Source organism: Saccostrea echinata, unplaced genomic scaffold (genome assembly GCF_033153115.1).
Source record: "Saccostrea echinata isolate AGI-Se365-2 ecotype Australia unplaced genomic scaffold, CSIRO_AGI_Sech_v1 ptg000022l, whole genome shotgun sequence".
Taxonomy (NCBI): Eukaryota; Metazoa; Mollusca; class Bivalvia; order Ostreida; family Ostreidae; genus Saccostrea; species Saccostrea echinata.
This window is the reverse complement of record NW_026889771.1, coordinates 18,005,860-18,029,943: the sequence shown is the minus strand read 5'-3', so window position 1 is coordinate 18,029,943 and position 24,084 is coordinate 18,005,860. Positions and strand designations below refer to the sequence as shown.

The following is a 24,084-nucleotide window of genomic DNA, read 5'->3' as shown; positions in this document are numbered from 1 at the left end:
GACATTTTCCCTGCAGGAAATACAAAAGAACAGGCAGCAACTCTCTTGATATACTGATAAGATGATCTCAGTTGATTTCAGAGCAAAATGGGTTAATATACAAAGATTACATATTTTTGTCTATTCATCTATTAATTAGAACATTACCTGACCATTAAAACTAAGAAAGTGTACTTTTTTGCTTTATATATGATAAAAATCTTGTATATTTCTCTTATTCAACTGAGCTTCCGATTCCATTTTTTACAATGATTTATTATTATAGCAAAGGGAAATAACTTCTTTCAGTAGAATAAAATGAATAGAGCCCCACCCTAGCAACAGAGGCCCTGGCTGAGAAATTCACAATTTTGGACTAGGCACCCTTGCTCATCATAACCATACACTACATATGTTTGCGGAACACCCAGCAGCAGAGATGAAAATTTCCAAAGAAATAATGCATTTCCACAAAATTTCAGTCAGAGCCACGCCCTAACACCCAAACCCTTCATTCAGGGGCTATGAATTTCACAATTCTGGAAAAAGCATCCTTGCTCATCATAACCATGCTATTAATTATCTACTTAATACCAAGGGGCAGAGAAGAAGGTATTAGAATTATGGTATTTTCAATATCTGATCTATAGCAATCTGCTTTGAAACCAGAACTGTTGACCCAGGGCCCGTGAAATTCACAATTTAAAAGAGGTACCTTGCTCATCATTACTAACTTACTTTATCTGCTTTATACCAAGGAGCAGAGAAAATTTTTAAAAAATTAATGCAATTTTACTTTATATTCATAGAGCTCTGTCCTAAAACCAGAACCCCTGACCCAGGGGCCATGAAATTCACAATTTATATGGAAGATACACCCTTATTCATAAGAACTATGTTTGCTTAATATCCAGGAGAAGAGAAGAAGATTGTCAAAGAAATAATGCACTCTCACTATATAAACAATAGAGCCCCCCATCCTTAATACCAGAACCCCTGATCCTGGAGCATCAAATTTCAAAATTTTGAAAGAAACATCCTTGCCCACCATAACTTTGCACTTAATTTATCTGCTAAATACAAAGGCGCAGAGAATGATTTTAAAAGAATTAATGCATTTCTACTATATAATCAATAGATCTCCCCTCTTGCACCAGAACCCCTGACCCTGAAGCCACAAATTTCACAATTTTAGAAGAAGCACTTCTGCTCATTGTTACCAAGCACTTAGACCATCTGTTAAATTGTACAGGATACAATCTATAGGATCATTAGAAACCCACTTGAACTCCCGAACCCCTGACCCTGGGGCCATAAAATTCATAATTTTGGTAGAACAATCAATGCTTATTGCAATCATGTCAACAGTTTGACTGCTTGATGTTCAGGAGTAAAGAAGAATATTTTTAAAGATAGCACTAATATTGATGGTTTTAGTCCCACCCCTTATACCTCAGAGGGACAGGGACCATGAAATTCCAAAGAAGAAAGTACGTTACGGACCAAAATCGGCCCTGTCCCCAAATCTGATGAAGATATTTTTGAAACATGCCTAAGATGTCATCTTTTTAATTCAGCTTAATTTTTGTAATTATCTCAACTCAATTTTCCTACAACGCTATCTGAATATAGATAGTTTCTTTGGAAAATAACACTATGACGTTATGACGTCAACCTAGCGACGCTACGCAAATACGAGGGTTGTTGGAAAGTTTGTTATATTACTTCCAAGAAATATTAAAAAAAGAACACATTTTCTCATATAAAATATTTATTTGAAGTTTCATTCCATTCGATTTAACTGAAATCAATTTACTTAATTTTTAAAATCAGCATGTTTGGTATTCCTGGAGCTACATTATAACGTCAAAAAACATTGCGTCATGGTGTTTTCAAAAAAAAAAAAAAAATATCCCTTTACATTTCACTCAGTTTGGTCCAATAGCCACTTATTAAAAACGTTTCTCCATCAATTTTATTTTATATTGCTAACAATCGTATAATTTAATTTTGTTTGTCCATGTTTTATTTCTTTTTTATTTTACCGCATAACTGTGCATTTACAAGATCAGCAACTGTAAAGCGCCTCTCTCTTTCCATGACTTTAGCAACTCAAAGTTTCTGTTCAGATATTTACAGATAATCCATTTTCTCACAGACCGCCCTTGTCTGATACAGAATTTTAATCATTCGAATACAGCCTCTATCATTTATACACATATGCACAAACCGCTTTTGACATTTGCTTCCTACAATATTTCAGAGTTTATTCTGAAGATTTCGAGAGTACAACACAAAATTTTGTTATATATACCTTTAAAATTGGTTTCTATATAAAGGATCACTTCTATATAAATAGGGATCTGACCTATAGGGCCGGGCTTGGTTTTTTTCTCTACAAAAAGCTTGTCGATTTCCGTTCCGATTAATGACATTAGGCTGAATACATGTAACAATTTGTTTTTCATAAATCTTTATTTCAGTGAGTAGAGGTAGGAGGAACACTTTCATTGATATTCTGAGTTTGTTATCTCCAAATGTAATAATTAATTTTTTTCTTTACTTCTCATTGTACATAATGGTAATGTCTACTGTCTCTGGAACTTTATGTCTAGGCTATTTATTTTAAAACACATTTCAGATGGATATAATAAAAACATGCAATTAATGTGTGCAAATCATATGGGCCTAAATGAAATCCAAGGGAGTACAGTTTCTGATATATGTAACCCTACTGTTTCAAAACTTAAGATCTTAAAATATTGACTAAAAACAAAAGTACATGTATGTTATTCTAAATATATTAAGCTCAAATAATTCAAGCAATACGTAACATTCATGTACTACATGTAACCCAGACAAGCACTAGTAGCACAGACAGAATAAAAGCAATGTGATTAAATTCTAAGGAATATATACAATTGAAATTCATCGCAGCTCAATGCTGTCGAGAATACCTGTATCGAGTAACACAGAGTGCGTTATTCTTGTCTTCGGAGAAAGTGTGCTATACTGAGACTTGTTCCGCCTGACTGACAAGTGTATATTGGATTGTTACGATCTGATCTCTCTTTAGTGTTTCTTATATCAAAAATGGGAATGCATAAAGGATAGATAATTGAAGAAACATACACAAGCCTATAAAAAAATTAAAATAGTCTTTGAAAAGGCAAAAATTTAAAACTATAAAAGTGTGGCAACAGGTGGATTCGACCCCCCGACTTTAAAAATAAAGTACCCACGATATAAAAGTCAGCGCAGCGCATATATCAAATGAGCTAATCTGACTACAATATTGAACGGTATAAATTTGAAGCAGATTGTCAAAATCAAGTTTACTTGTTTTTTTGTAGGTTTTTTGTGAATTTCGACCCTAGGGCAGGGGTGCCCCTAAAAAAATCCTATCTTAAATTATTCCTTACATCCTAACCTATCAAAATATCACAATTTTATTTAGGGGCAGGCCTGCCCTGAAGGACTTCTAGGCCAAAATTTATGCAAAAATCAACGCTTTAACGGACAAAATGGTGTTTCGGCCAACTTTGGGGGTTTATTGTGAAGTTGTAGATAATAAATTTTAGTTGTAAAACTCAAATTTGAAAAATTTAGACATATATACGGTAGAAAGCAACAAATAAAGATTGATTTTTAAATGTCACTTTTTCCGGGAAATTGTTCTCTCCTATAGGTCAATTCTTTTGTAATAGTGAATACATCCTTTTTTATACCCATTCCTAATGTTGTACTGAGCGGTCATAAAAAAAATCGATGTTTGGCCGCGGAGTAAGATATTTGACCTGTCGATGAAAAATTGGACCACTTACGTTAAAATTGTGGGCGGGATCAGTTAAATTTCATTTGCAATCGTTGGTGTTCGACAGTGACGAAATTGACCAATTTTAACCGCAGTGTAATTTAAGTAAATTTACATCATGGAAGCCTGCACAAGATACAAAGGTATAACAAAACATTTATTGACTAGGTTCTCGGGCAAAATGCGTTTTGTTGACCCATCGAATGGTTAAATAAAGGCCCCAGAGTGAGACAAACAGTTTGGTTTTTGGGTCCGACAATATACGTACAAATAAAAGATTAATTTATATGATTTTAAAACGAGAGAGAGGGGGGGGGGCAGAGTGAGAGAGAAATGCGTAACGTATATTTAATAGTACGTTTATTATAAGTATCCGATTATTCTAATTCAAGCAAGAGTTTGATTTTTAAAAGCTAGACTATTTTTTATGCGAATTACTTGGTTTGTTTTTAAGATTGCATTAAAACTTTTAACACTATTTTATAAATTTCAGATTCCCTATAAAATTTTATGAGAAAGCATTAAAGATATTTTCAAAAAGTATTTGAAATTTTAATTAATAGATAATTGAAAGGGCAAATTCCCCAGCCCATTCTCGCGACGCCATTCACGAATTTATCTAAGCAAAGTGTGTTTAAAACGTTTCTGTCTTGTCATCTGAAAAAGTTTCCAAAAAAAAAACTGAAAAAGTACTGTCATTCGATTAATAATTTTATATGTCTCCAGATGGTTCTGTTCAAATGCACGAATCAAGTATCCCCCCCCCCCAAACAAGCTGTAGCACTTCTCTTGGATAGTTGGCATGGGCAACCTTCTATCGAATTTTCTTTAGCAACTTTCACCAACTTAGTATAGCTTCTCAAAAAAAAAAAAAATGAATAAATTAAAAAATAAATAAATAAAATAATAAATAAATAAATATAATAAAAATAAACATGTATAAACATTTACTCTTTTGAAGAACACTTTTATGATCTTTTTTTTAAATACGTAAATATATTTATAAATAACTACTGTTGCTTGAAGTTTCGACTTTGTTGCTTGAAGTTTTGCTCAATATGAGCCTATCTTTAAGTAAGTATTGTGAGCCTTTGATACCAAACCTATGGAGAAAATGAATATAGGCACTTTCAATCCATTTCAGGTAGAGCTCTCGCGCCGTGATCGGAAGGTCGTGTGTTCAAATCACGGCTGCGACCGACCTAAGTCGATAAAAAATAGGTAGCAACTGTTCCTTCGTCAAGCGCTCGGCACTTTGAAGTGAAAGTTGCGGGTCTTTCGGATGAGACCTAAAAACCGAGGCCCCGTGTCACGGTAGGTTCAAACTTTTTTTCATTTTTTTTTTTCACAACCAATTTTCCCCCAATACACTAAATTCCTAAACTTTACCTATGCTACAGCAAATAGATGGGGGGTGGCTAGTCTTTTAATGAACATTTTTAAAATTCGGAAAAAAGTGGGAAGGGGCCCTGCGTCCCTGATTCTTCGTGCCTGATAAATAACTTGTTTTCAGACTTGTCCACACTGACAAATAATTTTGTTCCACAGTACTTATATTGTGTGATACACTTACACTGCCGTAATGGGGTGAAAGAATTTTCTATACAGGTAACATTGTGAAAAGTGAACCCATCATCCGATACAGCTTTTTTTTAATTTTTTTTTTTTTGTCCGAAATTCCTTTTTGGACCTTTCTGCCGCTTTCTCATTCCAGTCTTCTTTTAACTTCACTGGATCCTCGACAGATAAGAAATTACAACTCTGGTATATGTGGAATGATCTCAAGTAGAATATACGGGTAAAAAATAAAGAGCCATAGCTGCCTCTCAGATGACACAGCTGACTCAAGAATGTAAAAGGAAATCACCTGATTCTATTTATAGATATACCTTTTCAATTCAAGATCAAACTATGTAATATGATTTGAGGACGAGTGTTATATTTTCGTAGTTGCAGGTATGTCATATGACAATCATTTAATTTGTTCAGTACTCAAATTCTGAGACAAAAGATTTATAAAATCAATAAAAATAAAACAAGTAGCTATGAATTTGCAAACTTTAATAAAATAGTTTAGGACTGTTTTTTCCGAGCTACTTTCAAAGTGTATATTGTGTATATTATAACTTTCTAAACTTATGTATATCATAAAACGTAATAAAGAAAAACGTAGAAAAGATACACAAAGAAAAACAAATTTAAGAAAGCATAAATGGAAAAAATGTGGGACTTGAACTCGCTATCACCATATTTACATTCCAGCAATCATACCATTGCGCCAACGAAGTCAATGACGTTGAATGAATAAATTTAAGACAGATTGCTAAATCTTACGATTATATGAGAAGAAAAATTGAATATATATTTTTATCATTTTCAATATGAAGACCATCTTTTAACCAAAATTAGAAGTGCAGTCATATCCGAATAAAATCCTTCAAAAGTTTTTTTTTTTGTTTTTTTTGTTTTTTTTGTTTTTGTTTTTGTTTTTCCTGCTTAAGAGTGGTCTTTGACAACAGTTTGTCATCTTTAGGTGGATACCTCAATATTTACTATATACTCCATACAAACTGGATAATTTTCATATTTATCATATGAGGAAACTATTAATATTGAAATATCATTAATGTGTGGTATGGTTTTACGCATGTATAAACTAAGATTGTATGACAAAATTTTGGTTAAACAATGAATTTAAGGAATCACCAGTAGAGTAGGCGAAAATACCTATCAAATGCGCTGTGGCTCTTTTACTAGGTGAAATATGAGCCTTTGTTTTTTATATTGCTTTGCATAATATTAACGACAATGTCTACAATATACAGATGCAGATGCAACACGCTTACATTGTGCGTGTATTATAAAATCTAAAAATATATTGAAACATCAACCGTGCACTTGTATAAATGACTGAAAATACAAGACTTCAGAATATTAATTAATCTAATCAGTCCTGACCAACAGCATCCAAAAGATTGGGAATTTATCCCCCCCCCCTTTCCAAAAAGAATGTGTTGCAAGGGGACCTATTGTGACGTCATCGTTGAGTTTCTTGCGTAATTTATTTACATACATGCAGACGTCAACTAGACCATTTCAGTAGCAAGATGAAATAAAGGCTAGGATTTAAGCATTTTCTTTTCTGCAATAATACTTTTAGTGATTTCATTTGTCAGCTGAACATTTATATTTTATTGCTTTAGTATATTAAATTGATCTCTTCCCTTCTTGCTGGCAACATTTAGCAAGTGTAAGGCTTAGTTGTTTAAAAAAATATCGTAATTTGTCATTTCTATAAAACATTTTTTTAGCTTTTATGCTATTTTCATGACAAATATATTTGTATGAGCAATATAAATATGGTCAATCAATGATAAATTTATTTCTTTAACATTATTACACAAAATACACCATTATTATTGCTCCTAGATAAGAACTCGCCTCTCGACTAACTTGGTATCCGCCACCGGAAATAGTCATGAAATGTCAAAATTAACATACTGCACATTCCTCGAGCAAATTCTTAGCATTATTTTTGCTTGTCTTTTATCAAATTATTTTCAAATATATATGTTTTATTTTGCTCGAGGGGTGTGCACTACTTCAATTTTGGGAATTTGTTGTAAAAATAGTGGAAAAAATAGCAATTTCCGGAAAGAACGGATGTTTAAATCCTGTGAATACCTCTAATCAACGTACTTGCGAAATTTTGTTATGCATATATCAAAACTACCAATCTTCTTCTACATGTACATAGTAGTTATATTTTTGCAAACTTGTATATCAAAATACGAAAAATTGTGGGCCTTCGAATAATACGTAACGTACTTAGTTCTTTTGTACCCCTTCACTCATTAATGCCATATGTCAAAATTGGTTGAAATTGGTTCAGCACTTCAAGAAAAGCTGAAATGTTTAAAGTTTACATCGATGCAAGGCAGACGATGACGTAACAAAAACAGATAGAAATAAGTCACCTGAGTGACTCAAGAGACTTAAAAAAACATGCAAAGACTGAAAAACATGACACACTGGACACTCTTTTATGTGCTAAATTCAAAATCATTGAAGATTGCTGTGAATACCTCCTAATCATATTCTAGAACCTGTGAAAGTTGCTTGCAATCAGTAAAAAAATATTGTAAATTTCCAAATTTGATAAGATGTAATAAATCTAATCCACTATTGATATTTTTTTTTTGGATAAGATTTGTATTGTATTTTTACCCAAACTCCAGTATTTTTTAGGCTCCTGTACAGTATCGGGTCCAAAACCTATCACATGTATGACCATTTTAGAGAAGAGGAAAGCAAAAAAGAGAATTTTTCAAACAATTTCATAAGGGTCTCTAAAAAAGGGACATTGCATGATGTATAAGGTGTTATACCGAGAGAAGAAGTAAATAACCCAACAAATATAGGTAGAGATGACAGAGCTCAAGTTGTCTTTAAGTAAGGCAAAGTCTCACACTTAACTAATAACCTAGTAGTATACATCCCTAGATGCAACATTTATGCAATTTTGATCTGATTGGGCTTACAATTACTTGGAAATGGACTTATCCAAAAACTTTCAACTAGTCACTCATCCAGAAAATGTAATTAAAATGTAATTCAAATCCAGCATGTGAAGAAAGTTTGAGAGTGTTCATCCCTTGGTGCATCATCCATGCAAGTTTGGTTCAGATAGACCTTACTGTTTCTTGGTAATGGACCTGCACCAAAAACTTTCACCTGGTCACTCATCTGGAAAATGTAGGTCAAATCCAGCATCCAGAGCAAGTCCAGTAGTGTGCATCCATGCAAGTTTGATCAATACTGTAAATTCCTAAATATACGCAAGGAATAAATTATCGCGTAATTACGCGAGAAGCACTGCTCACAAAATAAAATTACTCGCTTTTATTTTTATGGTTCTTTAATGTATGTAAAATCTCTAGATAAATCACCCATTCGTGAATTATTATTCTCGTGATTTGACGCCCTTGGGCCATTTCGCAATATTAACTACTTGTGTAAAATAAGGAATCTACAGTATAGGCCTTATAGTTACTTTAGAATAAACCTGCTCCAAAAACTTTAACCTGGTCACTCATCCAGAAAATGTAAGTCAGATCCAGGTTTAAGTTTGTGAAGCATCTGAAGCAAGCCTAGTAGTGTGCATCCTTAGATGTATCATCCATGCAAGTTTGGGATTATTTACAGTTACATTAGAATGAACCTGCTCCACAAACTTAAACCTGGTCACTCATCCAAAAAATGTAGGACAGATCCAGCATCTGAAGCAAGCCTTGCAGTGTGCATCAATAGATGTATGATCGGAATGTTGTGGGTTCGCAACTCACCTAAGTCAATAAAAAATAGATAGCAACTGTCCCTTTGCAAAACGCTTGGCATTTTGAAGTGAAAGTTGTGGGTCCTTTGGATGAGACCTAAAAACCGAGGCCCCATGTCACGGCAGGCATTGGCACGATAAAGATCTCTCACTGCTCAATGGCCCTGAGTGCCAAGTAAAGGTCTAAATTTGAAGCCCTATATGGTGGCGTCTCTATATGAGTGAAAAATCCTTGAATCGGATGTAAAACAAGAGGCCCAAGGGCCTTAATGGTCACCTGAGTACAATACAATAATTTAGAGGAACCATAAACTGATAAATGAAGCTTTGTTGCCCAAAAGCAAGAAAAATAGTATGATAAGCATCAACAAAATAATTGGTATAGAATCTATCTGTCCCCCATTTATCACTATTACCATGCAGACTATTAACAAAATGTCTATTTTGAACCCCATATTATAACTTCTTACATTGGTCTCTCTTGGCCTTTGAAGAACATTAAAAAAGATAAGTCATTTTTGACTCACTTTTATTCATCTATTATTTCCAAGTCTACCTGATCATTAAAACTATGAAAGTACTTTTTGTATTATACAATAAATATTCTTGCATAATTCTCTTATTCCATTAACCTATCAAATACATTATTTACAGTGATTAATTATCAAAGGTGAATGGCAAAGGGGAATAACTTTGCTCAGCAGAATACAAGTTCATAGAGCCCTGGCCAGGACCATAATACTTGACTAAATAATCCAGGTGTTCAAAATTCTGGTAAAAATACCCTTGCATATTAAAACTTTTACTCTGTTTGCCTCGAATATGCCCAGAAGAATAGAAGATTTTCAAAGAAATGCATGTTCACTATGTTATTAAATAAATAAAGCCCCCCTCCCCCTTTACACCAGAACAACCTACCCAGGGGCCATGAACTAATAATTCTGGAAGAAGCACTTTGCTCATCATAACTATACACTTGTTTCTTTGCTTTATTACCAGTAGTAGAAAAAATATTTTGAAAGAAATTATGCATTTTCACTATAAAATCAAGAGCCCCCCCCCCCCCTCGAAAGAACCCCTGACCCAGAGGTCATGAATTTCACAATTTTGGAAGAGACATTCTTCCTTATCACAACCATGCACTTCCTTTGTTTGAACAATACCAAGGAGCAGAGAAGAATATTTCGAAAGAATTTATGCATTTTCCTTACATTATCAATAGAGCCCCGACCTAACACCATAACCCTTCATCCAGGGGCCACGAAATTCACGATTTCTGAGGAGGCAGCCATGCTCATCATAACTATGTACTTAGTTTATTTAATATCCAGGAGAGAGACGACTTTCAAAGAAATACTGCATTTTCACTATATATATCAATTGAGCCCCACCCTGACACCAGGACTGGGTTGCTCAAAACCTTGGTCAGCGCTAACCGCCGGTTAAATCTCTTATCCAGCGGTTAACTTTTAACCATTGGTTAAATTCTGTTGCTCAAAATTTATCCACTGGTTAACTTTGCTATCCAGTGGTTAAATATTGGCCAAAGTTAGCCAGTCCACAGAGGTGGGTTAAGTCTCTTATCCAGTGGATAATCATGGCTACCTTGTTATTGTTTTTAGTAAATTTTGGAGGATAACAAAAGAAACAAAGGTTTATATGCATTGTAATCATGAATTTAATGTTAATGAGTACTATAACAAAGACACAGTCATTTATAAGTCAAGTAGAAATGGCTTTGCAACAATATGGAAGAGGGGTTACAACACTATCAAAGATATGATAGGATTTCATGTCTTCAGCATCAGCAGGTGTTTCGAATGGGTTCTTTCAAGGCTAAAATTGTTGGTGTTGCAAAGGATGTCATCAAAAGGCAATTCCCTGATGATAGAAAAAAAATGATGATAAATATGAATATATATATGTATGTAAAAATTAATAAAATTGTTTGTCATTTGTATATGGGCTTAATAACGGATACAAGTAAATTGATATATTAGTTTGGTAAACAAACATAAATTATTAAAATACATTATTGCCCCCCGCCTCCCTCTCTTCAAATGTCTTGTTTTTTTTTATTTAACCATTTTTTTTAAAACAATATTAATTATCATTCGCTACACAATTATTTTTTCATAGGCCCCATTTTGTTAAGCAATGCTTCTTGCCTTCTGCATTAAATAAAGAATGTACTATAATTCCTTTGATTTTACATTCTTTTTGACTAGGTCCCTCTATGATTATAAATAAATAAAAAATAATTATAGAAAATGATTTGCACATTTGATATCTTTAGATACCTATATATAGTCCTTTATTTTCTCTAAATATTAATGCTTATTGAAAGGTGTGGTATTTATGTAATAAACGTTGGATAATGCATTCATGCATTGTAGTTACACAGGGTATTGATACGGAGCGAAATGCCTTAGTGACGAACTCACTTTATCTATATATTTGACCAGGACCTTTCTGTTATTTACAAAAGTGCAAATAGTAGTGACTACCAACCATCAGTGTTACAAAGACAGATATAAATGTGATGAAAGTTTTTTTTCTTTGTAAGTATTTGACTTAAAACATTGAAATGAGTTCCTTCTGGCAAGGCATTTAACGCGAGAATGCAACCAGTGTGAATTTCCTCGGATGCATAGCAGACGACGTTTACATAGTGATAACAGGTAAAATTGTTCAGTTATTATTTAAGCATGAGACGATGCAAATTGATGTACTTACCTTGTAAGTATAGCCAAGTATTGAATAGGAATAATTCCGAAGAGATATGGCGAGTCAGTATGCATTTTCTTTGACACTAGATTTAATGAGGGCTATGGTGTTCCATCATCAGTCTTTACACGGCCTACTATCCACCTTGGCTGTGGTGCTAATTTTCCTATTAATAACACTCTATGTTCTTCTTGATCCTCCACTTGAATTTACAGCATACTAGTATTTTAATTTTAGCCAAACCTGTGCTTTCATGACTTTTTTGTGACTTAAACCGTTTTTTTAGTGTTGATAACTGTTACATATATGGGTATTTCTCCACTTTTTCAATACAGCTGTAACATAATAACTTCTCACTTTTTACTCATATTGTATTAAACCATGGTAGCCATTTTTTGGGGTTGACAAGTGGACAAATGTAATGAATTGTGGGATACTAACCACTGGTTAAATCATTTAACCTATGGTTAACTAACCAGGGGCTAATTTTATTTTGAGCAACAGATATTTGACCAGTGGTTAGTTGGCCTGTGGGTATAGAATTTAACCACTGGCTAACTTAACCAGTGGGCAAAATTAACCAGTGTTTTTAGCAACCCAGTCCTGAACCCCTGACCCAGGGGCCATGAAATTCAAAATTTTTGTTCCCCTTCACCCATAGATGCTATATGCCAATTTTGGTTGAAATTGGTTGAGTGGTTTTAGAGAAGAAGCTGAAAATGTTCAAAAGTTAACAGACGACGCACGACGACAGACAAAAACGGATAGCCATATGTCACCTGAGTGGCTCAGGTGACCTAACAACAAACAATCAATCAGTCAGTCAATAGATGTATCATCCATGCAAGTTTGGTCAACATAAGGCTCAGAGTTACTTGAGAATGAACCTGCTCCAATATCTTTAACCTGGTCACTCATCCAGAAAATGTTAGGTTGGATCCAGCATTCGAAGCAAGTCCAGTAGTGTGCATCATTATATATATCATCCACGCAAGTTTGGTCAATATAGGCTTATATTTGGAAATGAGACCTGCTCCAAAAACTTTAACCTGCTCCATAAACATTAACCTGGTCATTCTTTAGCTGAAAATGCAGCATCTGAAACCTTGACTGGTACAATGAAACATACTAGAAGCATCATCTACGCATCTCTGATTACTAGTAATATATGGCATAGAATACTGGAAAAGAAATCTGCTCCAAAAATTTAAACCTGGGATGACATGAACGCCAATGCCATCACTTTTTTAGCTCCCCCCAACTTCGTTAAGCTGAGCTAAAAATTAGTTCACAATAATCATACAATCACTTAATACAAACCGTCTTCAAATTTCAAAAAGAGCTCTAAACTTGAAGTTCTGATGTTTCTATAGTAATTCTTGTAATGAGACTACACTGAATAAAGCAAATGTATTCATAATAATGATGACATAAGTGATATATAACATATATTAGTTCAGAAAAAGAAAGGAATATGTGCTTCATGAGCAAGAATTCTAAATACATTGAGCTTATATGCAGCCTAAAGTAAAGAAAGTAATTTAAGGATAATTTGTATTCATGATACTAGTATATGAAAGAATAAGCAACATTTCTGCCTACCCTCCCACCCACCATTTTCACCATTTCTAAAGAAAACCCAGTTAAAAATAGAAACTTACCTTTCTGTATACAAGACAAGTAACAGATGTACGGATTCTCATTCCTAGTAATTGACAGCCATGAAAATACTGATGTAAGACAAATGACTGTATCATTGCCATTACAAACATTAAAACAGCATATAAAATCCCCCTCCAAAAGTATTCCGACTTGTCTTCAATAAATTTGATAAGCAACCTGAAAATAAAATTTCTTAATTAAAAATGTGCTTAAAATATCCTTTACACAGTCAAACCTCATTATCTTGAACTTGATGGGACCGACAAAAACAGGAGACCTAAAATCTGATTAGCCACGAAATTCCAAAAGATCAAAGTGACCTACTTTTCAGTTGACATACTTTATGGCCCCATGTTGCACAAACTGCCATATTTTGATGACCATAGGCTTATAAGTGTCCAAGATATGCATAAAAATCAATTTGAAAATGTATACCTATATAATACTAAAAGTAGTGACCTACTTCTGAGTCAACATGACATGAGGTCTTAAGATGCATCAACTGACAAAATTTGATGATCCTAGTCCTTATAGTGGGAAAATATCAAAGTTTTCACATAGTACAGTTGAACTTTGATATCTCAAACACTGATATCTCGAATACCATGGATATATCGAAGTGATTGTGAAGTCCTAACCACTTATTCCTTAAGTATTTTACCCCTGTTATCTCGAATCCTCGGATATCTTGAAGTTTTTTCTCGGTCCCATCGAGTTCAAGATAACGACGTTTGACTGCATCATTGTACATGAACTTTGAACAGACCTTGAGGCCACTCCCTTTACCCCAGGGTGATGCCTTGAATAATTTTCAATCTACAACATATCTTCATCCTTGTGCCTAAGTTTGGTAATAATCTGTTTAGTTTTTTTTTTGACAAATTTTTAAAAAAAACCCACTGCATTTGTTTTTATTTCCCTAATTATCACCTACTGTTTAAGGGTCACATCCCTTTTTTAATATAAATGAAATTGAAGCCCTTGGGTCAAGGATACTCTTTGGCAAAGTTAGCAAAAATTGGCCATGCAGCTGTTGAGATATGGTTTATAATTCCAGAAAGTTGATGGACACTGCACAAATGGCAATAATAGCATTAGCTCTCTGAGCCTTCAGCAAAGAAGAGCTAAAAATCAGAAATATCCAAGGATTCAAAATATCAAAGTTAAAATTCAGCAAAGAAGAGCTAAAAATTAGGAATATCCAAGGATCCAAAATATCAAAGTTAAAATACAGGTGACTTTTGATAGCTCCAACTCTGATCTCTTGAAGTTCTTGATTTCTAGGTGAAACCCCTGTCCAATTTTTTCCCTGTATAATAATTAAGCAAATTAACTTCCGATGTCTTGAATTTCCAAACTAGCCTTAGAAGTTCTCTATAGCCCTGTTTACACATTCTGCTTTTGCAGCTGCTTTAAAGCAATGCTGCAAAAGAAGAGTGTGTAAACTATGGTTTATGCACTGCATGCATGCAAACAGACAAATTAGAATTTGCTATTTTTTCAGTCTGCAAAGCAGATGTAACTGACCAAACTGATATGAAATCATATGGTCATAAGGTGAGAGCAGGCATGGTATTAGCAGATTAGGTGTAAACTCTATGTCTTCTTTGCAGAGTACAATGCAGACCTACAAAGCAGGTGCAAAAGCAGAGCATGTAAACCAGGTTTCTCTCAAACTTTTGTGAGGGGATAAAAATTTTTGCAAGGGAAACACAATGTTACTTTTTAAATTTTCCCTGGAGAATACTTTTATAATTCTACAAAGTTGCCACTAGGTTTTAAATACTCAGCATGTTGAGTTTTGATATGTTCCATGTCATGAGGTTTGTGAACCACAACTGGAGATACTTATACATTTTGATTTATTAATCACTGTAAATTTATTTGAGCAGTGATCATTATGAATGATTTCTGTGCTATCTGAGATATAGCATGTGCCATACTTTGCAGCTATCATTGTTTACCTACAACTCTTATATCAGCCATACCGCAGTGAACAAACACAAAAGTAGTCTGTCATCAAAGTGCATACATCTCTGTCCTCAATGTGTGTGTTTCATAATTTTCTTTATCAGATGCTCTGTTAATGTTGATTTTCAAAATTTTTATTGATTACAGATAGAAAAACCAAAAAAAACAAGTCTGTAAGCCAATGCTCACTAGTAATACCCTCGCTATATTGTGAATATACGCCTTCATGAATCCCACCATATGGCATGCATAAACAAAGAGTGTGCTACAATTTCAAGCATCTGCATTGAGTAGTTGCTGAGAAAACTGCGACAAAAATTTGGTACGGACAGACGGATGGATTAACAGGAAGTTGACATCAGATTTGTAAAAAAATGAATCCCATAATATGGCATGCCTAGACATAGAGTGTGCTAAAATTTCAAGCATCTGTGATTACAGTCCCTGAAACGTTCTACTTTCCCATTTTTCCGTTCGCTCACCGTTCGTTCAGCGTGCATTCACCGTTCGTTCACCGTGCATTCACCGTTCGCTCTCCGTTCACAGTTTTGCGTTCACCATTCACCGTGCGCTCGCGTTCACCGTTCACAAAGCGTTCAGCGTTCGCTCTTCGTTCCGTTCACTTTGCGTTCACCTTGCGTTCAGCGTTCACCTATCGTTCAGTTTTCATTGCCATTCGGAACTCCGAAGTGAAAGGACTTATCTTTTTGTAGGGAAGGAGTTACAGGTTTTTTAATTTTATAACTAACATATCGTGTTTGAAGAATCATTTCATGTTGAAAAATATCTACGATATATATTTTTATTATTCTAACTTAGCTGTTAGGTTATTTATTAAATTACTCTGGAAAATAAATGTTGTTATAAGCACATTCTGTACCTATGTAGAACTATGCTGAAATATTAAATTTAACTAAGGGCAATGTGCAAATACTTCAAGCACTGCAACATTTTGTTGTTTTGTTAAAGACGACAAATCGTTAATGGTGTTATAATTATCCAAGTCAAATAATTACGCAGCAAAATTACGAAAATATTTATTTCTAACACGTTTTTTTTTTCAATTACTACAGAAAATATGATAGAACTAGTTCTGAGAGTTATACATAGTACTGCGGATATCCTGTTAATTTATTATCTTTGGAGCGAATTAAATTGATAGTGTGGTTAAAGGAAATATTTATTTGAAATGTACTGCACTACAGAATTTTCTCTTCTATAATATGTAAAGTCTATAATTATAGAGAAAAAAATTCTTTCTTCACCGTAATTTTATATATGATTAATACCCCCCCCCTTTTCCCCGCAGATTGATTACTTAGTCAGTACTGTATTTCCAGAATATTTTAATTAACATTTAAAAAAAAAGTTAAGGTCTTTTTTAGAACAAAACTTTCAGTCTCAAAACAAACATGCATCTAAAAAAGTCACAAAACAATGTACACGTGTCGGCGGTGGTATTTGAAATTGGCAGAAAGTATGTTTCAAATTCAAGTGTTAATGCCCAATGTATTTTATTCACTTATTATTCAAATGTTGGGATCCAATCTAGCAATGATAAAAATAAATGTTATAACTTGTTGGAAATACTCGCACTTCGTCTTCGATGTGACGAAACTTTCACACCTGCACAGTGTCGAATGATTTTGATTGACAGGACAAGCACGTGGACTTCGTGTGAACTTGAAGCAGGAAAATAAAAACCAGTATGACTGTCAAACAAATGAATATGATTTGTTGATAAGTTACTTTCACTGTTTGATATATTTAGGAGTTTTTGTTTGATATAGGTACAAACATTTAGTGAAACCTGAAAGAAGGGGGGGGGCTAAAACGGAATATTTCTCTCTCTCTCTCTCTCTCATTTGTCTGTTTAATAAAAACTATAACAGCATATTACTTTAGTATCAAGTTCCGAAAATTGAATTTATAACAAATAATATGAATATGTATCTTTGTATTATCTTGTCCGAGTATAACCACGGCCATCTACATATACATGTAGAAGTCTGCTGAATAAATCATCATGAAAAATAGAAATGACACATAATATATTATTGTATCAAAAAATTAAAATACGAGCGTATAAATGCAAAACGTCCACTGACCTTTGTAATTATTTTTTTCATTTCCCTTGCAGAATATTCCTGAGATGTCCTAAGAAATCCTAAGATAATCTTAAGATTTATTCCTTGGATATCTTGAAAAAATCTCAGGATTATTCCTAAGACATCCTGAGATGTTTTTGGAACAGGAATTCCTGGGATTTCCTTGGACAGTCCCAATAAAGGGGTTCTAGAAAAATCCCAGGAATCAAAACACCAAGACTTCCCAGGATATCCCAACACTTAAAATGTCCTAGGAAACCAGGAATTCCTAGGATTTCCTAGGATATCATAGCCTCCTAGGACATCTTTTTTTTTTTTAAATCATACATAAAAACAAAGCAGAATTATAAGATCTCTGAAAAAAAATTTAATGAATGTATGCATTATAAAAATTCACGGCCACACAGAAAAAATAATACATAAAATATTTTTTTTAAAATGCTGATGGTATCTGATACAACAAATACTTTACAATTTTACTGCTGTAACATTATAGTGCAGTTATGATTCAACATCACGATTTACACACAAGGGGGAAAACAGATTTTCTTACTTTCAAACTATGTTAATACATTCTGAAGCAGCTCTCATAGAATATTTATGATATACAATGACAAATATTAATAATAATAAAAAAATATTTAAATCAACAACCTAGGGGAGGGGGTAGGGGGTGAGGGTTCTTCACTTCTGAAGAAGTCTGTACTATAAAAGTTTCAGATACCAAACAGAAACAATTCATAACAAAAAAAAAAAACAAAAAAAACAAGATGTGTTTGTGAATCACTATGCACCCGGTGGCAACAAAGTTGGTGTAATTTGAAAGAACTTATTTAGTGGAGTATGGATACCAAATATAAAATCTCTACCTCTTATGGTTCAAAAGTTAAGAGAAAGATTCAAAAAGGCTATATTTTTAGCATATAGGTCAAAGTCAAGGTCATACAGTCATTGACCTTGGTGCCATTTGAAAGAACTTAATTAGTGGAGTAAGCGAACCAAATATCAAGTCTCTATCTCCTATGGTTCAAAAGTTTTGGCAAAGTTTTGAAAAAGCTATTTTCAGCATAACGATGACAGTCAAGGTCACAAGGTCAATGGCCTTGGTCTCATTTGAAAGTGGAGTAAGCATACCAAATATGAAGTCTCTATATCTCTCATGATTCAAAAGTTATGGCAAAAGGTAAATTGACAACAGACAGACAAACAGACAGATAGGGAAAAAACAATATGTGCCCCCGAAAGAGGCCTTGACCTCTGACCATTTCACTTCAAAATATATTGGGGTAATATTTAATTTATAAACAATATTAAATTTGTATTGATGATCAATCATGTCCCGCAGTGGGATATTTCTTGTCAAAATGAGTTATAATATAAAATTTCATAGCAATATCTGAAGGCTTTCTAGAAATGTTAAGAGAACGAAGTGTTACAGACAGACAGATTGATGAACAGAAAGATAAACAGACCCAAATTAATATTCCCCCCCCCCCCTGCACCTCATCAATCCAATTAAAGTCACCCAGCTTTAGTTGATCACTGGTGTATCTTCTTTAGCTGTACATTTTTCTTCCTCATCTCCAGTGGCCTTAGTTGCTGTTCATGAAGCCCTGTTTGCTTTTTCTTCACTCGACTATAAAATAAAATTTTACTTAATGTATTCCATTGTTTAGTCTAAATATGTAATTATTTCTAAGGGATGAAAATTAAACTTGTAAAATTTAGTAGCCAAAGATGCTACATGTACCAAGCTTTCAGATTCTACCAGTCCATAAATATATGTGTTAGCCCAAGTAAGATAGACCATTTTTCTCAAAAGATTTATTTTATTCACACTTGCACATGCTTTTAAACAAACATCAGCAAGATGCTGGCCTTCACTACCTCATGACATGATGCAATATTTCTGCCTTTCAAGAAAATTGTAAAATTGACAACAGGATCATCAAGTTATGTCAAGCAAGTGTTGAAAATCAAATGTACCTTTTGAAATTTAATTTTTGTAATTTGTTTATGAATTGGGTCTTGTTTGAAAGATCGTGAAGACATACATGTACATTTGTATTTTTACATTAATTTATTCTTGAGGGACTGTCAATGACTGATAACAAAAAATGATTTAAATGCTTAGGAATCCATGTTTATTACGGACAACTTAATACCAAAGAGACAGAAATTCTTATGCCCTGTTCACACGGAGAGTTTGATTCGAATTAAACTTAAGTTACTGCAAAGTAAATTTTAATCACGTTCACACGGAGAATTTAATGCAAATTAGTTTAATTCAAATTTATTTACTGCGCATTAAATTCGCATTAGCTCTGTGTGAACTCTAAGCAAAGCTTTTTCAAATTAAGTTTTTACGCATGCGTAAGGCCAGAATTAAGTCACAGGACACATGTTGGTGGTTAGATATACGTATTTGTGCTATATTTAGCTCAAAAATCAAGAAATAAAGTATGTTAATCACTTGCATACATGACATGATTTACAAATGATGTCATAATAACCTTAATGAATAGCCTTTTCGTAGAAATAAAATTTTAATTCGCATTAGTTTACTTCGCTTTAGCTGTCGTATGAAGGCAATTTACTTCGCATTAATATACTGCGAATTAAACTCTCCATGTGAACAGGGCATTAAACTCGTACATTATTTGAACAGCTTACCTTTCTTGGCAATATTCTCCTTGTTGTAATTTGCTTCTTTTTCCCTTAGTCTGAGTTAAACAGTCTGCAAAGTTACCAATGAAAGACATGTATATATCTGTACTTTTGTAATCTGAAATAAATTTTAATGACGATTGTCATTGATATTTCTTGCTAATTTTTTTCTAGCGTTTTTCAGCGCTAAATTTTGCGAATATTAAAGTTGGGAAAACTGAGGCAGATGTCATAGAACTCATATTAATATTAGTTACAGAGATTGAAATGAACCATAAACTTTCAAGTTTACAAATGAAAATTTCAAAAAATAACAAAATACCTGAAACTTTCTCTTCATTTAGTAGTCTCATGGGGAGTTTCCAGTCTCATGATCCTTGCCAGGCTTCAAGGTTCTTACTAGAAGATAACAATGCAATGAAGGCTTTATTTAAGAGTATAATTCCAAAATGTACACCATGTCAAAACATCAATGCAAATTTAACAGTAACTGATAATTAATATTTGTTTACAGTCTTCTGCTTACTAAATTTTAACATGCAAAACCTGGAAATATTTCAGTGTATGTATGTTTGATCTTCATGGACTAGACTGTATCACAGTATGCCCAAAAACCTTTTACACATATTCAATTCGTTTCTTCTGTTTAAATATTGAAATATTATACAACATATCACATGCACTAAATTATAAAACAATATTTGTGTGTTTTAATACATATTACGAAGAACCACTCGCCACTTACCCCACTGGCCATATCTACACTTCTTCCAACATTCCCTTTACTGCACTTCTAGCTAAACCAAGCGTTTTGGGAAAGAGAACATGCTTTAAGTGAAGAATTAGCGTCAATGTTGGGCATAAGTTGTGCATTGCATTACATTTTCACCAGCCTCTAAACATTGCCGCTCCTTGAACTTCTATTTTACGCTTCTCGATGAAGTCTCGCGAGAGGATGATACAGAACGGTGTAAAGTGATTTCGTACCATACCAAGCAAATGCGGTTTGTGTATTCTTGAAAATGATAATTTGTGATGAATACGAACTTACGTTTTTTTTTCTACAAAAAGAAAATATATTTTAGCGAACATTTTATGACAAACTAATATTCAAAGCTGAGTTGACAGGTGAAGTATAATTCATACACCGGGTGCTAATTGATCGAAGATCACTTTTTTGCACCACTTCTCGGAGTTCGCGCGAGAGAATGCTTGCAGACACGGTGTAGGGGTATTTTGTACACCATTAAGAAATAGCCCGAGAGCCTTGTTAAAAGAAACACGTAAGTTATTATCAGTGACAAAACGAACTGCATATTAGTAAAATAAAATAGAAATATCCGTGATCAACCAATTTTACTAATAGAAAGTGTTACAGAACAAAATATTTTCGAAGGACCATGATAATACATTTATGCCAAGAACAATTTGTATGGAAACCGTCCAAACACAAATATGGCGGATCGTGGAGTTGTCACATAGTCATGATTGTGCTGTAAACAACGACTTTTCTTCGCATCTACAAGCCTGTCACGATATTTGTAAGTATTGTATTGCTAAGTGATGAATGAACATCAATATGTCTGACGATAAAACCGATAGGACAAGCGCAGTTTTATCGTTTTTAATAGTTATTCCACGACTCGAATTTGGTCAAAACCTTGGAAAAGTTATTTTGATCTCTGTTTATGTCGATTAAATTTTCAGGAAACTCTTTTTATTAGTTTTATTGCGTATTTTAGATTCTTCTTTTTAAATAAAAGCAATACTCAATATTAAAAACAACATGAGGAATTATATTCTCAAACTGTCGATCCATACAACAGGATTCCTACCCGACAAAATCTGAAAGCTGTTTTTAAGTCAAAAAGTGACGAAAGTATGATGTCACAGACCAAGTCATGCTTCTTGAGTATGCATTTATGTAGTATTTACATTTTGTATAGTGTACTCTTGTTTCAATGACTCAACATTTACTTTTCTTTTGTACAGTAGCTCTGGCAGTTATGGGTGAATATACAGCGAAATCATACAGATTCGGATGAAAATGATAAAGATAGTAAAGTCAAAGACAGTTTGATGAACCAAATGACACTGATAAAGAAGAAGATACAAAAAATTATACTTCTAGCCAGCATGTGACTTTGAAGCCGATAGTTTGGTAACCACCTCAAATCAGTGATATGTTTTTCTGACATCCATTCAACATTTGAAACTAGCTATTCCTCGCTTTAGAAATTGTTCATACGTAGAGCATGTTTTTGCATATTGAATCAACTGAGAGATATAAACCCTGTATGCAGGTGATGACAGTATAGGAGAGCCATTTCTTATGCCGTGCTTTGAGCAAAATATGTTTAGTTGAAATGAAATGCGAAGTGAAAACTTAAATTGACAGATGAAGAAAATTTACCACTCCATCCTTCTGTATGGTCTTCTGAATTTAAAGCCACTTGAAAACCAACTTAAAGTTAAGAGGAACACTTTATCTTCGGTGAAACATTCTGGAAAATATTACTTCTACATGGAAAGAAAAGTTGTATTAATACTTGATGTTGTATTGCAAGATGGCCAAGTTTGTATGACCAGTGCTTTTGAAAAAAAAACTATGCTTGCACTCAGTTTCCCATGAACAAAGCATTCTAAAGATAAAGTGTAGAATTTAATTCTAATGGATAAAGATCAACTCAGAAATGTTAGAACTTGTGTGATTTGAAAATGGTAAAATATTGTTTGTCTGTAAACATTTTTTTTCTTTAAGACGTATTATAACTCCTCCCTGACAGCATCAGTATTTCAGAAAATATTTGATTAAAAAAAAATTGTTCTAGGGTCAGTGTCTTTCTATGTATCAAGTATAATATGTAATAATTGAAAATTATTCATTTTATGATTTTCTGGATAATTTATTATTCATTAAAACTTTAAAAGTAATATAAATTCCTGTCATTCTGTTATAACATTTACTAACATGTACTAGTTTGTAAAGTTTAATTTGTCTTGTGTACAAATGTCCCAACATTAAGTCAAAAGTCTTAGGAAATGGGATTATCATAAAAATGATTAACTCCTGGCTTTACAATGAAATGTCCTGGCAAGATTTGGATTTGAAATGTTTAAGAAGTCCTGGAAGATCCCAGGAAGTCCTGAATTCAAATCCCAGGATTGTTACTCTTAGGATTTCCTCAAATCAGATTGTGAGGAAATCTTAGGAATTCTTAGGACATCTTAGGAATTCCTGAGAAGCATTTCCAAGTCAGGAATGATTTCTGCAAGGGTGTAACTTTACACGAAATCGTCCTGACACGGTGATATGTGAATGGATGTTACAACCGCTTTAATTCATTCTATAAGTCAGAAGTTTTCTCTGATTTGTTTATACTTCAGCGTTTGGCAACAATTGCAATGTTTTCATGCGATAAAAGTCGTGTGATTAAAACTTAATGTGCATGCATCGTCTTTCTTAGGACAATTTTGGAGAATTCATTTTATTGACTTATTTATTCATTCATTTATTGGTTAATTATTTATTATTTATTAATTTTTTTTTTTGGCACCTAACATTATAATACAATAATATAGTTTCAATGCAAGGAAAAGATCAGAGACATTCCGAATATATCGTTCATCTTGCATTCACCGTTCGTTCACCGTTCACTTTGCGTTCGCGTTTGCGCTCCGTTCGCGTTCTGCGTTCGCTCACCGTTCACCGTTCACACATCGTTCACCAAGTTGCGTTCAGCGTTCACACATCGTTCACTCACCGTTCGCTCTGCGTTCGTTCACCGTTCGTTCAGCGTTCGCTCACCGTTCAAGTGGGA

At 33.7% G+C, this 24,084-nt stretch overlaps 1 protein-coding gene and 1 long non-coding RNA gene across 5 annotated transcripts in view; one reads left to right on the top strand and one right to left on the bottom strand.

Moving 5' to 3' along the window:
* LOC133190567 (multidrug resistance-associated protein 1-like) overlaps positions 1-24,084 on the bottom strand; it is a 962,792-nt gene that overhangs the window by 762,703 nt on the left and 176,005 nt on the right. For all 4 annotated transcript variants that reach the window (XM_061326266.1, XM_061326267.1, XM_061326268.1 and 1 more), the window contains exon 9: positions 13,517-13,694. In XM_061326266.1, coding sequence (XP_061182250.1) covers positions 13,517-13,694 — 178 coding nt within the window. The remainder of the gene's footprint in view (positions 1-13,516; positions 13,695-24,084) is intronic.
* LOC133190577 (uncharacterized) lies at positions 21,611-22,943 on the top strand. Its single transcript, XR_009721600.1, has 2 exons — positions 21,611-21,804; positions 22,256-22,943. It is a non-coding gene; the product is annotated as an uncharacterized LOC133190577 (long non-coding RNA).